The sequence below is a fragment of the Amphiura filiformis genome, chromosome 17, assembly GCF_039555335.1.
Source record: "Amphiura filiformis chromosome 17, Afil_fr2py, whole genome shotgun sequence".
In the NCBI taxonomy this organism is placed as follows: Eukaryota; Metazoa; Echinodermata; class Ophiuroidea; order Amphilepidida; family Amphiuridae; genus Amphiura; species Amphiura filiformis.
This window is the reverse complement of record NC_092644.1, coordinates 24,266,304-24,283,714: the sequence shown is the minus strand read 5'-3', so window position 1 is coordinate 24,283,714 and position 17,411 is coordinate 24,266,304. Positions and strand designations below refer to the sequence as shown.

At 35.8% G+C, this 17,411-nt stretch overlaps 1 protein-coding gene across 2 annotated transcripts; it reads right to left on the bottom strand.

Moving 5' to 3' along the window:
• Nucleotides 1-610: 610 nt before the first annotated feature.
• Nucleotides 611-16,941, bottom strand: LOC140137501 (microtubule-associated protein 1 light chain 3 alpha-like). 2 transcript variants are annotated; one of them, XR_011856852.1, is made up of 5 exons: nt 16,772-16,941; nt 11,861-11,916; nt 9,788-9,894; nt 3,080-8,542; nt 611-2,809 (listed from the first exon to the last, which is right to left on the bottom strand). XR_011856852.1 is itself a non-coding variant. In XM_072159217.1 (4 exons), the coding sequence occupies exons 1-4, from the start codon at nt 16,806-16,808 to the stop codon at nt 8,380-8,382; spliced, it is 363 nt and encodes a 120-aa protein (XP_072015318.1). In that variant the 5' UTR covers nt 16,809-16,941; the 3' UTR covers nt 611-8,379. The 2 variants fall into 2 exon arrangements, 1 of the variants encoding a protein (XP_072015318.1); XM_072159217.1 differs by having other exon boundaries at nt 611-8,542.
• Nucleotides 16,942-17,411: the final 470 nt, after the last annotated feature.

Genomic DNA, 17,411 nt, shown 5'->3' with positions numbered 1-17,411 from the left:
CAATGTTTGTGCTGTTCCTGCAATCTTTTTAGCTGGATGTCGTGTTGTTATTTGATATTTTGGTATAAAAATATTTCAAACATAATTTGGTTAAATTCCAGCATTGGTTAAATTCCAGCAATACCAAACCTCAAAAAAAAATCCCTATCGATCTATTTGTAGAGGATTTAAGAAAATTAGGCTTACACAGAGGGAGTATATATTTCAAATGGAATTATTTTGAAACCCATCCTCCCCCTGTATATGGCTTTACCTATATCTTCCACAACTGGAGTATTTCAAATGGAAGTTACCCAATTGTCTAGTCTATATAAAACCCTTACACCCTATGTCCAAAACTACCTAAATCTTCTGCAAGGGTAGTGTGGATTTCGAATGCAATTGTCCATACTGCCCTCCTTTCTTTTCACAGTACAACAAGAAGTCTGATGGGATAAGCATAAAAGCTGCAAAGCACACCAAGTTATGCTGAATAGATATGGTTCATCTCCCCTACATTGACAGCATACACCACCACCCTCCAACACTAACACAACAAATTGTGTCAATGTAATTTAATTTGTAATGTAATTTAGGCAAACACAATAAAAATACATATACAACAAATATCTGAATATGATACAATCAATATGTACAACAATTTATTTCTTCTCATTGCCAAGATCAGTAATCCTATACTCCATATTTGATCAAAGTACTCAAGTAGCTTTTTGGCTCATTTATGAATTGTAAAACTTATTCAGGGTCAGAATTTTGTTTCACAATGCGAGAACCAATCTTGATTCTTGCAGAATAAATTTGTGGTAATCATTTGATTCTTGCAAATAAACTTCTGTGTAAACTACAAAAGTTTGCGAGAATCAACTTGATTCAGACAAATCTGTTCAACAGAATCTTTGCGAGAAGCCGAAATTCTGACCATTATTCTAGTATCCTATTATTTTTAATAAATATAGAAGTGGAATGTAAAAAAAATAATATTTTTTTTTTTTACATTCCACTACTTTATAAGCCTTGAAATATTATATTATTTTGAGTAGAGAAAGCAGACTATCAAAAATGGTTGTAACAGCTTATCAACATTAATAATTTCAAAGAGAGTCATTGCTTCAAGCAAACAGCAAGATTGCAGAAAGGGTCTTCTGGTGAAAAGTCTATATAAGACCATATTTTAACATTATTTGGGGTCAGAGCGATATTCCAAAGTGTTTTTGTTCCAAATTCCGAGGATTGCTTGCCTGAACATGTTATTCTAGACATTCATTCAGAATAAACACCGTTCAAACAACAACTGACCGTTCGGAACAACTGACCGTTCAGAACAAAAACTTTGGTTTATGAATGTCCACAGAAAAGCATGTACAGACAACCTTTCAGAATCAAAATTATTTTGAACAAAAGCCCTTCAGTATGTAGTCTTGCCCCAGAAACTTCTCACCGTGTGAGTGGATAAAATTTCTCATGCCTGGAACTTGTTTACACAATATTGGATGTTGAATTCATTATTTTGAATGCAGCGGCTGAACATTGCCATTTGAGAAATAATCAATCTACTGTATTAAATCTTGAGAGGCAATGATAACGAACAACAATGAAACATGATTGAATCCCTAAAACAAAACCAGAGCGTAGGGAGTGTCTTACTAATGTTTGAAAATTTTCATAATAGCTTTATTCAGATATGTACAGAACCACCCACCTTCTAACATTAAACAGGAGCTAAATAAATACACATAACCACTAAACATAGGCACTTCTAATATTATATCTAAATAGAGGTTTTTATCTAGGTATTACTTAATACCTAAAATATACTATATTACATAAGTACATAATTATGGGTTTTTGTGCTAAAATAGGATAAGCTAATGAGATTGTTCATTCTTTTTGTGCAATTCTGAGATAAAATGATATTTACTCACATTTCAGTTTTTCAAAAATAGTTCTTGTTGCCTATAAGAAGAAATCAGATGTGATGAAACCACCCATGATTCTGGTAAAACCAAACATCACTAAAATGTGAATAAAAATAATTTTATCTTGGAACTGCGGAAAAAGAATAAAAATCTCAGTTGTATAATTATATTACATTCCAGATGAACTTGTTCAAGGATGTAAGTTATATTATAATTGACTAGAATTTAACTAACATTTAACAAGACTAGAAACAAAGCACAAGAGATCTCTCTGCTATACATTTCTAAATAATCACATTTCACTGGTTAATCACTTACTGTGCATGTTGCTTTATTTCAACATGCTTAGCATGACAATGTGCCTCTTCGGCATAGCGAACCTAATTTTATATTAGACAACAAACCTTATTTTTGAAATACCGAACCATCAATATAGCGGGTGGGTGGACACAAGAAAACACAGAGATCATTCCTAAACAGAGTGACTTGAGGATGATTTGAAGTGATCTCCACTTGAGATGAGTCTGGTATTTATTCCTAGCTATAATGTAAAAAGAGACACATGTTGCAGCTGACAAGTGCATCCTTTTGATATGGATGCACATCTTGTACATTGGTTTCAGAATGCCATTGGCTTTAGGTACCTATTATGCTATACATGTACATTTATACAGTTTGTGGCAGTGTAAAATTTATCTCAATAATTGTGTTTAAAACGATTAGTTCCAATAAACAGCCTTACTTAACATTCCAAAACCTAGCCGCTTTCTGCACATGCTCTACCATGACAAAAGGGCATGCTGCTGAAAACGGTTGAAAGCAAAAACGAACTTTAAAGGCCTTGGATTGAGGGTAAGGGTTTGAAATTGGGGATTTCAGATGTTCTTTATCAACTGCCTGAGGTTGTCAAAGGTGAAACTCATTTATGACATGATCTGGTCCATGGGGGCCAAAGGAGGCATTTTTGAAAACTGAGTTACTGTAATTATTACATTTTACATACAATAGGCTATCATTTATTGAAAACACCAAAGGTCTAGCATACTTGGTTCAAAAGTTATGAAGCTTTTTGATGTCTATTTTCTGATGTATTTTATTGGTTTTTTCTCCATATTTTGACATTTAACTCAGTTTCAAATTTGCCGCTTTTGGCACCCATGGACTAGATCGTGTCACATTTATGAAAAAATGTCAATTGTGTCCTTTTGTCAAGGTAAGGCAATGTTCTACTCACTGTTGACGGTGAATTTAGGGGTAACCTGATATAAATTAGGCTCTGTCGTTTACTTTAATTTAAGGTACAACATAACCATAAATTGATATCCACCAGAAATAAAAATAACACTGAAAAAACAAACTATGCCAATTATCTTTTTCTAATATAAAGATTGGGAAAACAAAATTGCAATTTGCTTAAAAAGCAAATGAACCTATATTTCCCCATGACATCATATTCTTCATCACCTCAAAGATTTTTAAGCACAAACTCAAATCCATCTACTAATTGTAATGTATGAAATATAGGGTCAACAAACATTTTAAGTAATAAGTAAAATTGCCTAGTGGGAAGACAGGTGAGCAAAACACTTGAGTGGAGATGGTGTAATTTGCACTGAATATACCCACAATGAAACATGCCAGTCTACAGAATTATAAATAAATTTCACCTCTACCTGTTTTTAACTTATGTTCAATTTTCCAACTATTGTTTCTGACTTCTGAAACTTCTTATGTACAATTTTTTTCATTTTTGCAATGATCAGCAAATGTTATCTATGAGAAGTATTATTTGGTTTATATATACTGCAAATATCTCAATAATATTGTATGTTAGAAATATATACACCATGATATGCAGCATACAAAAGCATGATAACGATATAGTGCAAATAACAGCATGCAGGTATTTAACAGCATACAGACTAAAACAAAACTTTTGCAACTTCTAAAGCTACTTTTTAATATCATTTTATTTAAATATGTTTTAAGTTAGGTCAACTGATAAAGATTTCAATAAATATATAAGTAAACAGCTTATCACTGAACCCAATTCCCCTTGAACTACAATTGTATAATTCAGAAAATAAATAAATCTGCCATTTACACATCACTGACATATTAATTTATTTTCCTTGAACTAAGATTGTCAGAGAAGGTATCTTACCCTTCCCAGAATCCTTTGCAACATGATGCATTACCTCATTACAGCAAATGGGACTCATATATAACTTTGTACAGAATCCCTTTGTTATGCTGTGAACAGACTGGCTAAACATGGGTCAGAAATAAACATATTTTGCAAGATCTGGATGTGTTCTGTTCATTGAGTACTTTTTATCATTATCGACCCATGTTGCGCCAGATAGCAAATTAGTACAGAAAACTAAAATGGAAGAAATGCATTGTGGGAAGAGTAAGATACCTTATCTGGTAGGATTGTATTATTCAGGAAATACATAAATCTATCAGTAATATTACATGTAAATGTTGTGGTATGCATTCTGCATGCGACTTATTTGCACTCATCTTAACCCTATGAGAACTACCTGCCGATTGGCCAAAAAGAAGCTTTCATTATCAATTGGACCAATCAGCAACATTGTTAGAATAATTTCACCACGCAAAAAATTGGGGTGAATTATTTGAAAAACTCCATTCTGATTGGTGATTAAAGTGAAGATATCACATAATTGACCAATCAGAAGCAATGTTAGATCGGCAGGTAGTGCTCAGGGAGTTAATATTTTGTGTTCAACTTGGTGATTGTATTTGTAAAAAGCTATAATACAATAATATGTGAAAGCACAAAATTGAAGATATGACCTTAAAAATTAAAAGCTTAACACTAATAGCAGCATTTCATATGTGAAACAATTACACAATAATAATATACTGTCATAAAATAAGAGACACAATAAACTGACAAAATACCCAACATAGAGAGGATTAATTATGTTTGATTTCAATGAAAAAATAATTTCCCCAAATGAAACATTTCATAAGATATACAATAATACATTTCCATGGTAACCCATTATGTTGATCAAATACCAGACAATGTTCACATTATGTTTAAATTCATGCTGGTTCTTCAATTGTGCTTTATCCTTAGTGTAGGATGTCTGCAGGACAAAACAATGGCCATTGTTCTTAGAGTATCTGAAGCAGCCCTCAAATTAATCTATATACTGTTGCCTTGGTGCCCTACATTTCTGTCTGTTTTCAAGCCATTTTCAAATTGCTTTGGATTGGCTGCCCTTTCAAATTCTTAATTTAAGGGCTGATCTGAAGAGGACTAAGTTGTCATCTGCATTCTAAAAACTTTGCAACTCTAGAGGGCATGGTGGAACAGTAGTACACACTTTATCGCATGATAACAAGGTTGCGGGTTCGAGCCCCAGCAACTTGTGCACCTAGACAAAGCTCTTTACCTCTACAGTTAACTTAATTCAGTGATCATCATGGATTTTAGATGCACACTGTTTTTATCAGCCTTTCAAGACAGTCCGTGGAATTACGCTATAATAAATTGCTGCAAACCTTTGACGAGAGGGTACTTCCGCGATGTTGACATTTGAGGCGCAACTCACAACTCAGACTATGTTTCAGAGGTGCCTTGTTCACATCGCGGAAGTACACACTTGGCAAAAAGTTTACAGCAAAATATTATACCAACATATGATATAAGCTGTTGTTTGCTTTCACATTTTTGAATTTTTGGTTATGTTAATTCATCAAATTCTGTGAAATTGCATACCAGTAAGGTTACAAAACTGAGCCAGCATAAATTTAAACACTGCATATACTTTTGTGATACCTGTCCTACATGAAACTGAATATATGTTTATTTTGTACAAATAAAAACCATACCAAAATCAAATATCCTTTATTGTGTTCCACAGATCTAAATACAGGGAAACAGAACATATACTTCACTGCAAAGCTTAACCCAGATACATTTTCAGGATGTCTATCATCAGATCAAGAGTGCTTAGTTTTTATGACATGGTGGTGATGATGTGTATCGCTAGTTTACGGAGCGCTACAACCACCGTAGCAGATTTATGCTCAATTGACAAAACCAACAAATATCATTTTTGTTTTCCCTTCCAAATGTAGCTTACCTGATAGGATTCTCCATAACTGATTACTTATTTCATATGGATAGACAAAGAAGTCTTTTATTCTATTTCCCTCTATTCAAATCTGTGGTTCAACCAAGCAACATATGCTACTTCATTATGCTATACATTTGTTTGCAAATGCCCCTTCTAAAGTTTGTTCGGCTTAAATTTGGCAAACATTCTGTTTATGTCACAACACAAATCAATAAAGTCCCTAACACTCATGTAAATTCACACAAGCACACACCAACCACACATTACGCAATGCAAAACTAGCATAAGTGCTGAGCCCAACTGTGTGCACGCCATTCTATATCAATACATGATGTTATGAGTTAAATTTTTTTGCCAATTATAAGCCAAACAAACTTAAATTATGGTTGTGATAAGGTAATGTGACTACAACAAAGAGATTAGATTCAAAGACAACAAGCCTCATGTGTATCACTGTGGTAAATCTGCCACATTGGTTTGTCATCCATGGAGACCAAAATCATGTACTGTATTCATTCCAATAACAGCCCGGGGCGCTTAACAAAGTCATTTTGAGTGGGCGCTTATTTTTGCAATGTTTAAGCCAACGATATGTAAAAAAGGTCCAAAATATCCATCCATCATCATCATCAGTGTGTCATAATTATGTTTCAGACCATGATTCAGACTTGAATGGGAAGTTTAACTAATATCACAGTTTGCTTGTTGTAAAGTCACTGAGCAGGCGCTTACAGGGGCATGGGCGGTTAATGGAACAAATACGGTACATGTACTTAAACCATGTACTTTTGGCATTTATTACAAAAGCCTGAAATTGAATGATTGTTTGCATCTTTAAGCTTGAGCATTAAGTGTTTGCGCATATAGCACTTACATTGTACCACACCCTATCAGCACAATGCATTACATGCCGAAAACAAAGATGCACTCATTTGAAATGGAAGTTTGTCAGGTGCATGACAAAATAATTTACAGGTACACTATTTTGCCCTCCATCAGTGACACACAAACATGGCAGAGTCAATTCTCTTCATTAAACTTCACTTCACTTCACTTGTATAGTCTGCCTTGTCACAAGTTGAAAGTAACGCCATGTTGGATTTCGCGGTGGTAGATTTGAATCGCTCGCGCTATATAACCTAATCCCACGGGACGTATACACACACTTAGAAGCAGGGGTAGCATTAAGGCCCGAAAGTCGGGGGTTGTTTTCCCGTGTTTTTCACTCCCGAGCTTGCAGAAAATCCAAATACATGGGGTGAAAATTAAATCTCAGGGGGTGAAAAATATTTTAGTGTAGTCAGGGGTAGGAGTAAGGTCCAAAAGTAGAGGGGTCAGAGTTCACCCCCGAGGTTGCACATTCCCAATATATGGAGGGTGAAAAATTAATATTTTTTAAATTTAGGGGGTCATTTACCCCCGATCGGGGGTTAACGCTACCCCTGCTTAGAAGGGTGATTTGTCTTTACGCTGATGACGCAACCACATAAACGCACTACCATTGATTAGAATCTACCACTATGAAATCAAAAATGGCGTTACTCTCAACTTGAGACAACACATACTGTACTATGGTAAATAAACTTTCTGACCAATGTTTTACTTGCATATGAATCAAAATGTGTGTACACTTCAATTTCTCATTTGAATGGGGGTTTTTTAAAGCCATATTATAACATTTCTTTAAAAATAGATCAGTATTCATTTTAAATAAAATATTAGCATTTACTGTCAGATATGTCCCCTTTTAATTTTGAGGCGAACAAGTGAGGTAAAGCATAGAAAATCAGAATTTACAACTAGCGCCAATCCATGTTACTCCGGCGGTTGTAATATGGTACGACCCTCTGGTGTGTGTGTGTGTGTGTGTCCCGCACGAAACGCCGGTTCCGGCGGTTTATTCAAAATCTTGGATTTTGACAAAACTACAGCACCTAAAGTCTTGATTTTTCAGAGAATCTTTGTTTACTAAAGTACATTACAATCGGGAAAAACCTGAGTTTAAAATTTTTTTGAGGGCGTTCTCCTCAGCAAATGTTATAATATGGCTTTAAGTGGAGCTTCTTTGGCCACACTTGGATACACAAAGTGGTAACTTATCACAAGTGTGAGTCCATATTAAATTTTCAACATGCAGGCTATGCACACTACTTTATCACAACTAAATATAACGCACTCATTAAGTGCAAATATCATTTTCTGACAATGCAGCACACAACAATCAGTCAAAACTTATACAATTTTAATAACATATCTTTCAAATAAATTCAATATCTTTTCTCATAGCTCAATTTTTGGTGCACCTACAATAATATAAAAAAGTTTCTCTACGATTCCCTTCCTTTCTACCCTCCAAATGTTTCTTGTGCAGCGTAGACCAGATACAGGAACCCATCCTCATCCTGTTCTTGTTCATATGTTTCTGAGATCGGAGTTGATACACTCACCATGGACTTCTGGTTGACGAGGAGAAAGAAGGCTTGTGTTGGATTTAGTTGTAACCGCCTCCTGCATGAACAAAAATTAAAGGGGGTAAGATAAGGATTAGTATGTATATGGAAGTTACAAAATACTGTCCATGCACAGGTATAGGTGGGCAACACAATGAGCTATTTCAGTTACCGTATTCATTTCATTAAGCGCCCATGCCCCAATAAGCGCCCACCCAGGGTATTTTCAATTTGCTAAAGGATACCATCAATGTTGAAGTTACGCATATGACGGTTAGACATCGATAGTGAAATAGCTGGAGGACTAGAAGTCCTGTGTAAACTTCCAATACATTTTCTACATCAGAAAAGCTACTAGAACATCTCAGGACCCATTTATAACAAACATAAATTTGTCTCTAATAAACGCCCCTAACAAAAAAATAAGGTAAACCAGGTAAAAAATAAGCGCCCATCCAAAATGACTTTGTTAAGCGCCCTGGGCGCTTATTAGAATGAATACGGTACATGTACATGTAAACCCTTATGGAATACATGACCTTAATCTCCCACATTTAAAATTTAAATTTAAAATTCACACTCCCTGTGTGGACGTTTAAGGGCATGTCTTCCATATAGTGGGTGTATGGATTTCAACTGGAATAGCCCAATGGGTCGACAGCTCCATGAACCAACCATGTGCCCCTACATGTACGTGTACCAATATTGTGGTTTAAATGAGGAAACCATTACACTCCTAATGGGTCAACTCTGTATTCAAAGGGTGATACACATACTTATTCCCAAAAGTCAAAATGACCCCATATTTCAAACAATTTCACCGACATTTTATGAATTTTTAACCTCTTTTCTTTTTCACAATTAATTTTAGATGATACCCCTGACTTAGACATTTCAAGCACACTTAACCCAAAACCTATCACTATTTATGAAACAGGAAAGTTCCAGCTTTTAAAAAATAATTCCTGATTTTGATAATATGACCTTATGTGCAACAATTTTTTTTTCAACTTCTGAGAAATGAATAGACACACTGATGCACCAATGACCAATTCATCTTATTATAAGGTTTTGATGAATCCAAGTGTGTGAAAATATTGGATCCAAAACATAATAATGATCAAATTGAATACTTCAATATCTGTTGGTCTCACTAATAAGTTTTAAAATATTTCAAAACTCATAGCTCTACCAATAAATATGGGCTCAATCGATCCAATTTTCTATCAAACTTGGTCCACCTTTTTAGGTACGTAGGAGCACATGTTTAGTTTGGTATCAAGAATGAAATAACCTTAGTTACCTTATAATTTTGACTAGTTCTCCCATGGTGATGTGATCTGGTACTAGGAATTTTGATTTATCTAGCAAAGGTAGATTTCTTTCTCTTTCAAATCTTTCAATGATTACCTGAAACAAAATATCACAAAATAAATATCAATATAGTGCTACAATATGTGACCGGACGACAATCCGCTGTAAAGTCAGCCCCCGGTCAATTTTGTTTTATTTCCTGTTTAGAAAATATATATCATAGCTTTAAGCGGGGTTATGATTTGTTGAACTCTGCTCCTTCAACAAAATGGTACCTTTTTCGGTTTTACATGTGTCTCTTTTTCCACATTGCTGGTAATAAAGTCATAATTGGCGGTCATTTCAAATTATCCCCAAGTCAATGAGGTTCAGGAATGTCCTCTCATTGTTAATTGTTGGTTATACATACATAGACAAAATACAATGCAATTGTAATTACCCACCACTTGAACATGATTTAGCCAAAGCAAACAAAGACTATTTAGAGCTATTTAATGATTCTATAGAAATAGGTAGAAGATTATAATAATTATCCTCTTCAGCAATAGGATTATTGACTGGTTTAAATGCTATCAAATGAGAAACAATTTGCCGACTTTACGGCTCATTCGTAGTGTACGCTCATATGACTGAAGTTTAACTTTTAATCTATTGCTGCTTTGGAATTTTCAGACAGTACTCATGATCTTCAGTGGCAGCAAGCCTTGAAATAAGCCGACTGGAACCAGGAGCAATTTGTTTTATGAACATTACTCCTGGTTCACTGGGATTTTACAAGAACCAGGAGCAATTTCTGAAGAAACAGGAGCAATTTTCAAGTAGTATATCCTTTTCTGCATACAATACAGCATACCAGTAATACATGTGCGTGAAGTTCAAAACTGGAACCACAAGCAAGTTGTTAAATTAGAAAATTGCTCCTGGTTCATGTGAATATTATAAGGACCAGGAGCAATTGATGGCTTAACGAGGGTGTATTTACTCCTACATGTAGCACCTGCATAATTATTTCAAGGCTTGAGTGGCAGTGATCTGTATCATCAGGTTATGAAATTTTGAGCTTATTGCAATGGTGCATTTAGAACCACAGCAGCTGAAGGGAGTATCCTATCATGCATTGCAGTATATATCTGCATGCCCATATCAAATGTATGCAAAATATGAACAAGAGCCGCTTACATATTGAGAGCTATGGATAGTTTCACAATACTTTAGGGGTCATATTTTTGCAAACAAATGTCTAAGCTTCCCTGATTTAAATGAGTTATTTAAAGTTGAAGTGAGGGATTTTGTGTACATTTTCAATGGTACATTCAGTTCTATTATGGTACCGCAAAGCATAATGGGATACTCCCTTCAGCTGCTGTGATTTAGAACAGAGAAAATGAACCATGAGAAGACTTTGTCCTTCCTAGAGGGGACATTAAGCCTTTGTTTGGTTCTGTGTACAGAGAGCCAGTATCTCGCGCAGTCATATTTTGAAACAAGAAGGTTGTTAAGCCCCGAATTTGCCTATCCATACCAGTGTTGTCTGTCATGGACCAGCCCCAGTGGAAATAAGCCGCCCGTAAAGTTTGATCAGCTCGTAATCAGCAGGCGTTAGTTAAAGTATAACATTACAGATAAATATCAATAAATTTTATTTTGAGAATTGTCTTGTGACATCTAGCCAAAAGTAATAATTCAAGTCCGATATTTTGTCCACTTTATTTAACACACACAATATATGACCACAAGTGTACACGACTGAAACAAGAACTTTTTGTTAAATGCCTAAACCGCCTTCAACATTTTCTCAATATTGGTTGGTGTGAATTCACCCTTCAAATACCGTAAAACCCCGTCTACAAGCATATATAGTGTTTTGTATAAAAGCTTAATTAATTCGAAGCAAGCGTTAATATACCAATACAATAGATCGGCCTTAAAATAATACTTGTTTGTACATGTTTGGATCCGTAATTTATTTGCTCAAACTCCATAATGGCGACTGGATTAATGTAGCTTTCATCAGAAGCACACTATATGCTTGTAGACGGGGTTTTACGGTACATGTACTTACAGGTATTTTATTAGGATGTTTATCACGTATCTCCTCCACATCTCGCTTCCGTTGATCTGTAGCAAAAATAACAATAAAGTTATAAATCAGTTATGATGAATCCATCTTTTAATTATAGGGGTTCAATTGGAATTGGGGGCTTGATCATTCTTTAGAATTGAGGGCATGATCGATATTAATATAAACAACTAGATTTCGCGGTTCTCGGGTTGGGCGGTTCTCGTGATAGGCCTATGTCTAATTACCTAACACCGTTACCCATAATACTTGTCCTGACCTTTCAAACTACTACGATATACGTCTCTCACAACTTAATCAACTCTGTTTTGTAGCTGTGGCGCTTAATTTACTTCGGTACCCATAATCTGAAAACACATCGTTCGCCTCTTTCAAGTCCTGTCCTACTACCACATTGGATGGAGGACCCAAAAACACCCAGAGATTCTAGTAGTATCTGGATGTAGGCCGTCAATTCAGTCGGGAGAAATGTGAGCATAAGCGGGTTATATAGGCCTTACCATAACTGATGATTTTATGTTAATCATGTCTTGAAAAAGGCCTAGATTGGTCTGATGAGATGCACCTGTCACACTGTTATGCTCTCCGATGCGCGATGCGGTACTCTGCGCACACCCCCGTTGATACTCCGCGACAGCACACCGCGAGCACGCGATAGCGCGCGGACAGAGGACGGACGGACACGCCATAATTAGTATTAAGATGATCATGCCCGCAATTCTGCGATCATTTCTGTTAGACCACCAGAGCTATAATACTAAAATTACAAGTTTATAATAATTAAACTCTCACATCAAGGTTAAACATTATTTTAGCTAGATATAACATATTTTCATTTCATCAAACAAGCTTTATTTTATTCCAAAATCCATGTTTTTATCGCTATTTTGACTTAAAAGAGCTGGATGGAAAAACCAGTGATGCAAGCTCCAAAACTTTAGCATGGCAGGTATGCTTAATGCAGGACCTCGAAATCCGCGGAAGCGCGGAATTAAAGAGATTTCTCAAGACAGATATTTTTTCTGGGAATATGAAGAATGAAATAAAAAGTTCGTTGGAATCCCGGAGGGTGCGGGTTGAACATGTTGAAGGGACTTAATTAATTGTTTTCAAGTTTGATATTTTTTGTTATTGTCATGATCATTGTGTAATAAAGATAAATTTATTTAAAGACGGAAGACAGCAAAGTAAACAGCATTTTACAAACTCTCAATTGATCTTTGTCGAACTAATCCCTCACAACACTCTTGAGCTTCATGAATCCCCCTTTTCATCCCTCTTTTCCTTCTTTCTATAATCACTGCCCAGTCACTGTTATTGGTGGTGTGTAGTTGTCCACATCCAACTTAGTTTCATCAGCACAGACATACTGACATCTTTTTTTAAACAGAACACAACTCTCCATCAAGTTGGACAATAAATAGCCCTGAAACACGTAGCGGAAGATCGTGATGGTCCCCAGTAAGTTTATCCACACAGCATGCTTGGAGATTGGGAGCCAACATGACAGGGCGAACTGCGGGAAGTTTTTTTACCTGCAGAAATTGAATTTGTGTGGCGGTACTTGCTATCGGGGTAATGTACACAACAATTCCCACCGTAGCGAGATAGACACCCATATAAAGGACGCTATGGTGGGATGTTTCTCACTATAGTGGTTTGCACCCTTTTAGTTATATCGAGTCCCAAAAGATACAGCATGTTGTGTTGTGTCTTGTTTACGCCGACCCACACGCTAACACCGACGCATTTTACAATACTCATTTTTGTAACATCAGTTCAGAATATTATCACTTGGATGATTGAGTTAAATTTGTATGCAGGTTACCGGGCCATGCCTAATGGCGATCTTTTATCTGGAAATATTTTTCAACCACATTGTAAAATGATCGGAAACACACCACCAAGGCGACTCGATCGGTTCAACTTTTAAGCATATTTTACATCTTCTTTTATTAATTTCTTGGATAAAAATGTAGTTTACAGAATTGATTTGTAGTTTGATGATAGTGGGATTAGTGGATTTAAAGGTCCGTAACCCGATCGACAACATCATCTCCCCGATTTTTGTCATTGTTAATGAGTTTTTGGTATCACAAAATAGATCGTATTTTTCTCAGTACTATCCTGAAATTTGACGCTCCTAGTCGATGTATTTCCGGAGAAATCAGAGAATTCACACAAAAATAGCTTCCTTGCTGGCTACCAATTTCTTGAATTATGGACAGGCTTATCGTAAATAATTATAGTCTCCTCAACAGCTAGTTTGGTTTCGCATCATTCACATTGTGTGAAAAGAGCGAACCGCAATAACTGCTGAAGAGACTTCAGATCGACCATGTTACTATAAAGCTTTTTACTTCCTTCCGAAATTAGAAGCTGCCGGCGTGGCGCAGTTGGTTAGAGCATCGTATTTTGTACCAGAGGTCCCCGGTTCAAATCCCGGTAGTGATAGTTCTTTTTTCTGCTCCATTTTTTAAACCCAAAATTATTTACATTCATTTGAAATGTACATATTGCAAGGGGAAATATATTTGGTTTCTTTTTTTTCTGAATTGGTATGAAAAAGAGTTTTTAAAAATCTAAATTTTCCGTTCAATACAGGCATTTCCAGCATTGTCATCGGGGCATTTCTGTTTTGCTTTGTTATTGAGCTCTATTGCCATTCCATGTAGCCATAATTCATACATACTCGCTATATAACAGCATGCGTGATTGGTCGATAGGCGGGCATAAACAACGTTTATGCCCGGCGTTCGATCATAAACAAGCCGCGAGAACTGATGGACGCTTCATGAGTAGGATATTACGCAGCGTCTATGTTCGCGAGCTATTAACGCAAAGCGCGAGTGATGTGGGCGACGCTCGCGCGCGTCCAAGCACGAAGGACTGAGCAAGAAAACGTTTTCTTACAATTAGCGATGGAGAAACTGTTAAAAAATGATAAGGAACTGGTAGTTTTTAGTTTAAAATGATGGTATTTTTAGTTTTAACAGCAAGCAGAATGTTGCGTATGTATGAACGTGGTTCATTCATATATTTTCATGACTAAACGTTGTTTCTGCCCTCGGGCTAAAGCCCTCGGGCATAAACAATCGTTTAGTCATGAAAATATATGAATGAACCCCTAATTTATATACAAAAATCATCATGAACGATATACAGACGAACACAAAAAGACTGGTTGTGGGGAAATGTCACCGTAGTAGCTCGTAGTATTGGAATGTGTACCTAGTACAGTGGAGCTTGGTTAATGTCAGTGCAACCACGCACGCATGGCACATGACTACGAACGGGAATTACGGCACATGTTATCATTCCCTTCCCAGAATGCAATTCACGCATACCAAGTATTGGGTTGCAAATTTTGCTATTTATTCACATTTACGTAGAAAATACTCTCGTTTTTTTCACAAAGCTGCATAAAGGGGACAATATTTGATATTATATGTAATTTTAAAGACAATCCATATCCAAAACCAATAGGGTTACTCCCCTTTAAAAACCAGTTATGTTAGTAATACATTCATGAATAGACATTTCTGCCAGGGATATGTGAATCCATATTTCGAAATGCTAGCCAATCCGTTGTAATTTTAGATTTATCCACATATGCTAAGCACCTCCACTACGTTTGGGTATGTGAAGATGCTTGTCCCCCTGTCATTTGGTGCTTCTTTCTTCATCCAGGTGTCAATAGATGTTAAAATTTCCAAAATACTGTAGTCTGTACAACTACAACAAAATACAATCCAAACAAGGATAGGGACAGGCATAAAAATTTCAAATTCATTTTTTTAACATGAATTGTTGTTTATTGGAAGAGAGAACTTCTCAGAAACAATTTGACACCAAAACCAATCTTCTACTGTATTGCTAAGTGAAGTTATGACGAAATTACTGTGGAACATTGGGCCATTTTCTCTGATAAGACTTACCATAGGAGTGCATGGGGGGACTTGATAATTTTGTGCCCCCTGTCAATTTTTTTTGTTTTCACTGTAATTTAATCTAATTTTTGTTGAATATTATGTATGTTATCATTTTCAACACATCTGTGAAATTTTGTATGAAAATTCAAATTTTAAGGTGGTAAAAAAGTGATTTTTGTGCTCATTTTGGTCAAATTTTGCCATTTTTCGGCCATTTTGGGCCCATTTTAGGCAAAAACAATGATTTTTCCCAAGCGACAACAAAAAAGTGCTTTCTCCCAGCAAATAAGTAAACTGGAGTTGTTATGTGAAAAGGATGAAAGTTTTTGTCAAACCATGTTTCCCTTTGTCAGAAGATGAATTTTGGGTCAAAATAGAATTTTTTCCCAAAATGCCCCTTTTGACCCCTTTTTTGACCAAAACGGTGATTTTCACCAAGGCATATCTCACAGAAAAAAATATTCAAAGTGAAGTCAATGTTGCATTCTGCTTCCTAAAGCATTGAATCTGTTGTCAATGCAAACTAGAGCATCTGAAACAGATTAATTTTGGTTTTATTCATCATTTTCTCCAAAATGGTGTTTTCAGTGGCACAAAATGGCACAGATTTACATAGGGCTTTAATATCAAGTAAAATAAATAGCGCCCTCGCTCAGATGTGCCTGTCCCTAACAAGGATTTGTCAAACCGCTTGCATTATAACATTTTTTGAATGACGTGAAAAGCTGGTTGATTGTAAGGCACTGACCAGCTTAGCCTGCCGATTTTCCCATGGCAGGATCAGGACAATTTTTTAAACAGAACAAAACATAAACATGATAAAGGTTACTTATAAAGTTAAGCTTCACAAATGTTCAATATTTTCATGTTGATGTGTATTGAATTTGATGATGATGTAATTTTTATTTGTCATAACCGTCCTCGGTCATAACATCGTGCAAATTTAACTTTAAATACTTACCAAACGGTCTTCTCTGTTTAAAAGTCTTCGTAGGCATATCTACATGTAGTTTAAAAGGCAGAATATGGTAGAATTGGTCAGTATCTCGTATTCGTAATGCTTTTGTTTTGGTGACTTTGTGTTTTTCTGCGATCACGCAGGGGAATGACCCGTCGGAGTTTACGTTGTTCTAATCTGAGGAATCCTCCCTCTGAAAGGTGTCGATTTGTCTGACATTTTTATTTAATTTCAAGTAATCATAGCCCGTTTATGTACCATCTAAGGGCAATTTTATATAATTTTAAATGTGTTGTTTGTCCAAATAAAGGTATATTTCTTGAAAAGGTTCTTAAATATCAAGAAATTAGAAAATTGAAAATTATTTTACAACCTACTCAATTCTAGTTTGAAGGAAAGAATAGCCACACTGCAGAGACTCATGGGAAGGTTCATGACGTCATTCCTAAATTTTCCAGCTGTCTTTGTTTGGCCAGTAGATGACGCACTTTATTTTATTTTATTTTGCAGGGCAGCGGGGGGGGGCAGGGGCCAGGGGCCCTTTTATTTTTTATTTTATTATTATTTTATTATTATTTATATTACTACTAAAAAAAAGTATTTCTTGCTGAACCATGAAAATGGTCTCAGCCTAGGCCTATAG

Excerpts from the sequence above, each read along its gene's own strand:
- LOC140137501 (XM_072159217.1), bottom strand. The coding sequence starts at position 16,808 with ATGCCTACGAAGACTTTTAAACAGAGAAGACCGTTTG. Across the intron at positions 11,917-16,771 it reads TAAACAGAGAAGACCGTTTG|ATCAACGGAAGCGAGATGTG; the intron begins GTAAGTATTTAA and ends TTTTTGCTACAG. Across the intron at positions 8,543-9,787 it reads GAACTAGTCAAAATTATAAG|GAGGCGGTTACAACTAAATC; the intron begins GTAACTAAGGTT and ends TTGTTCATGCAG.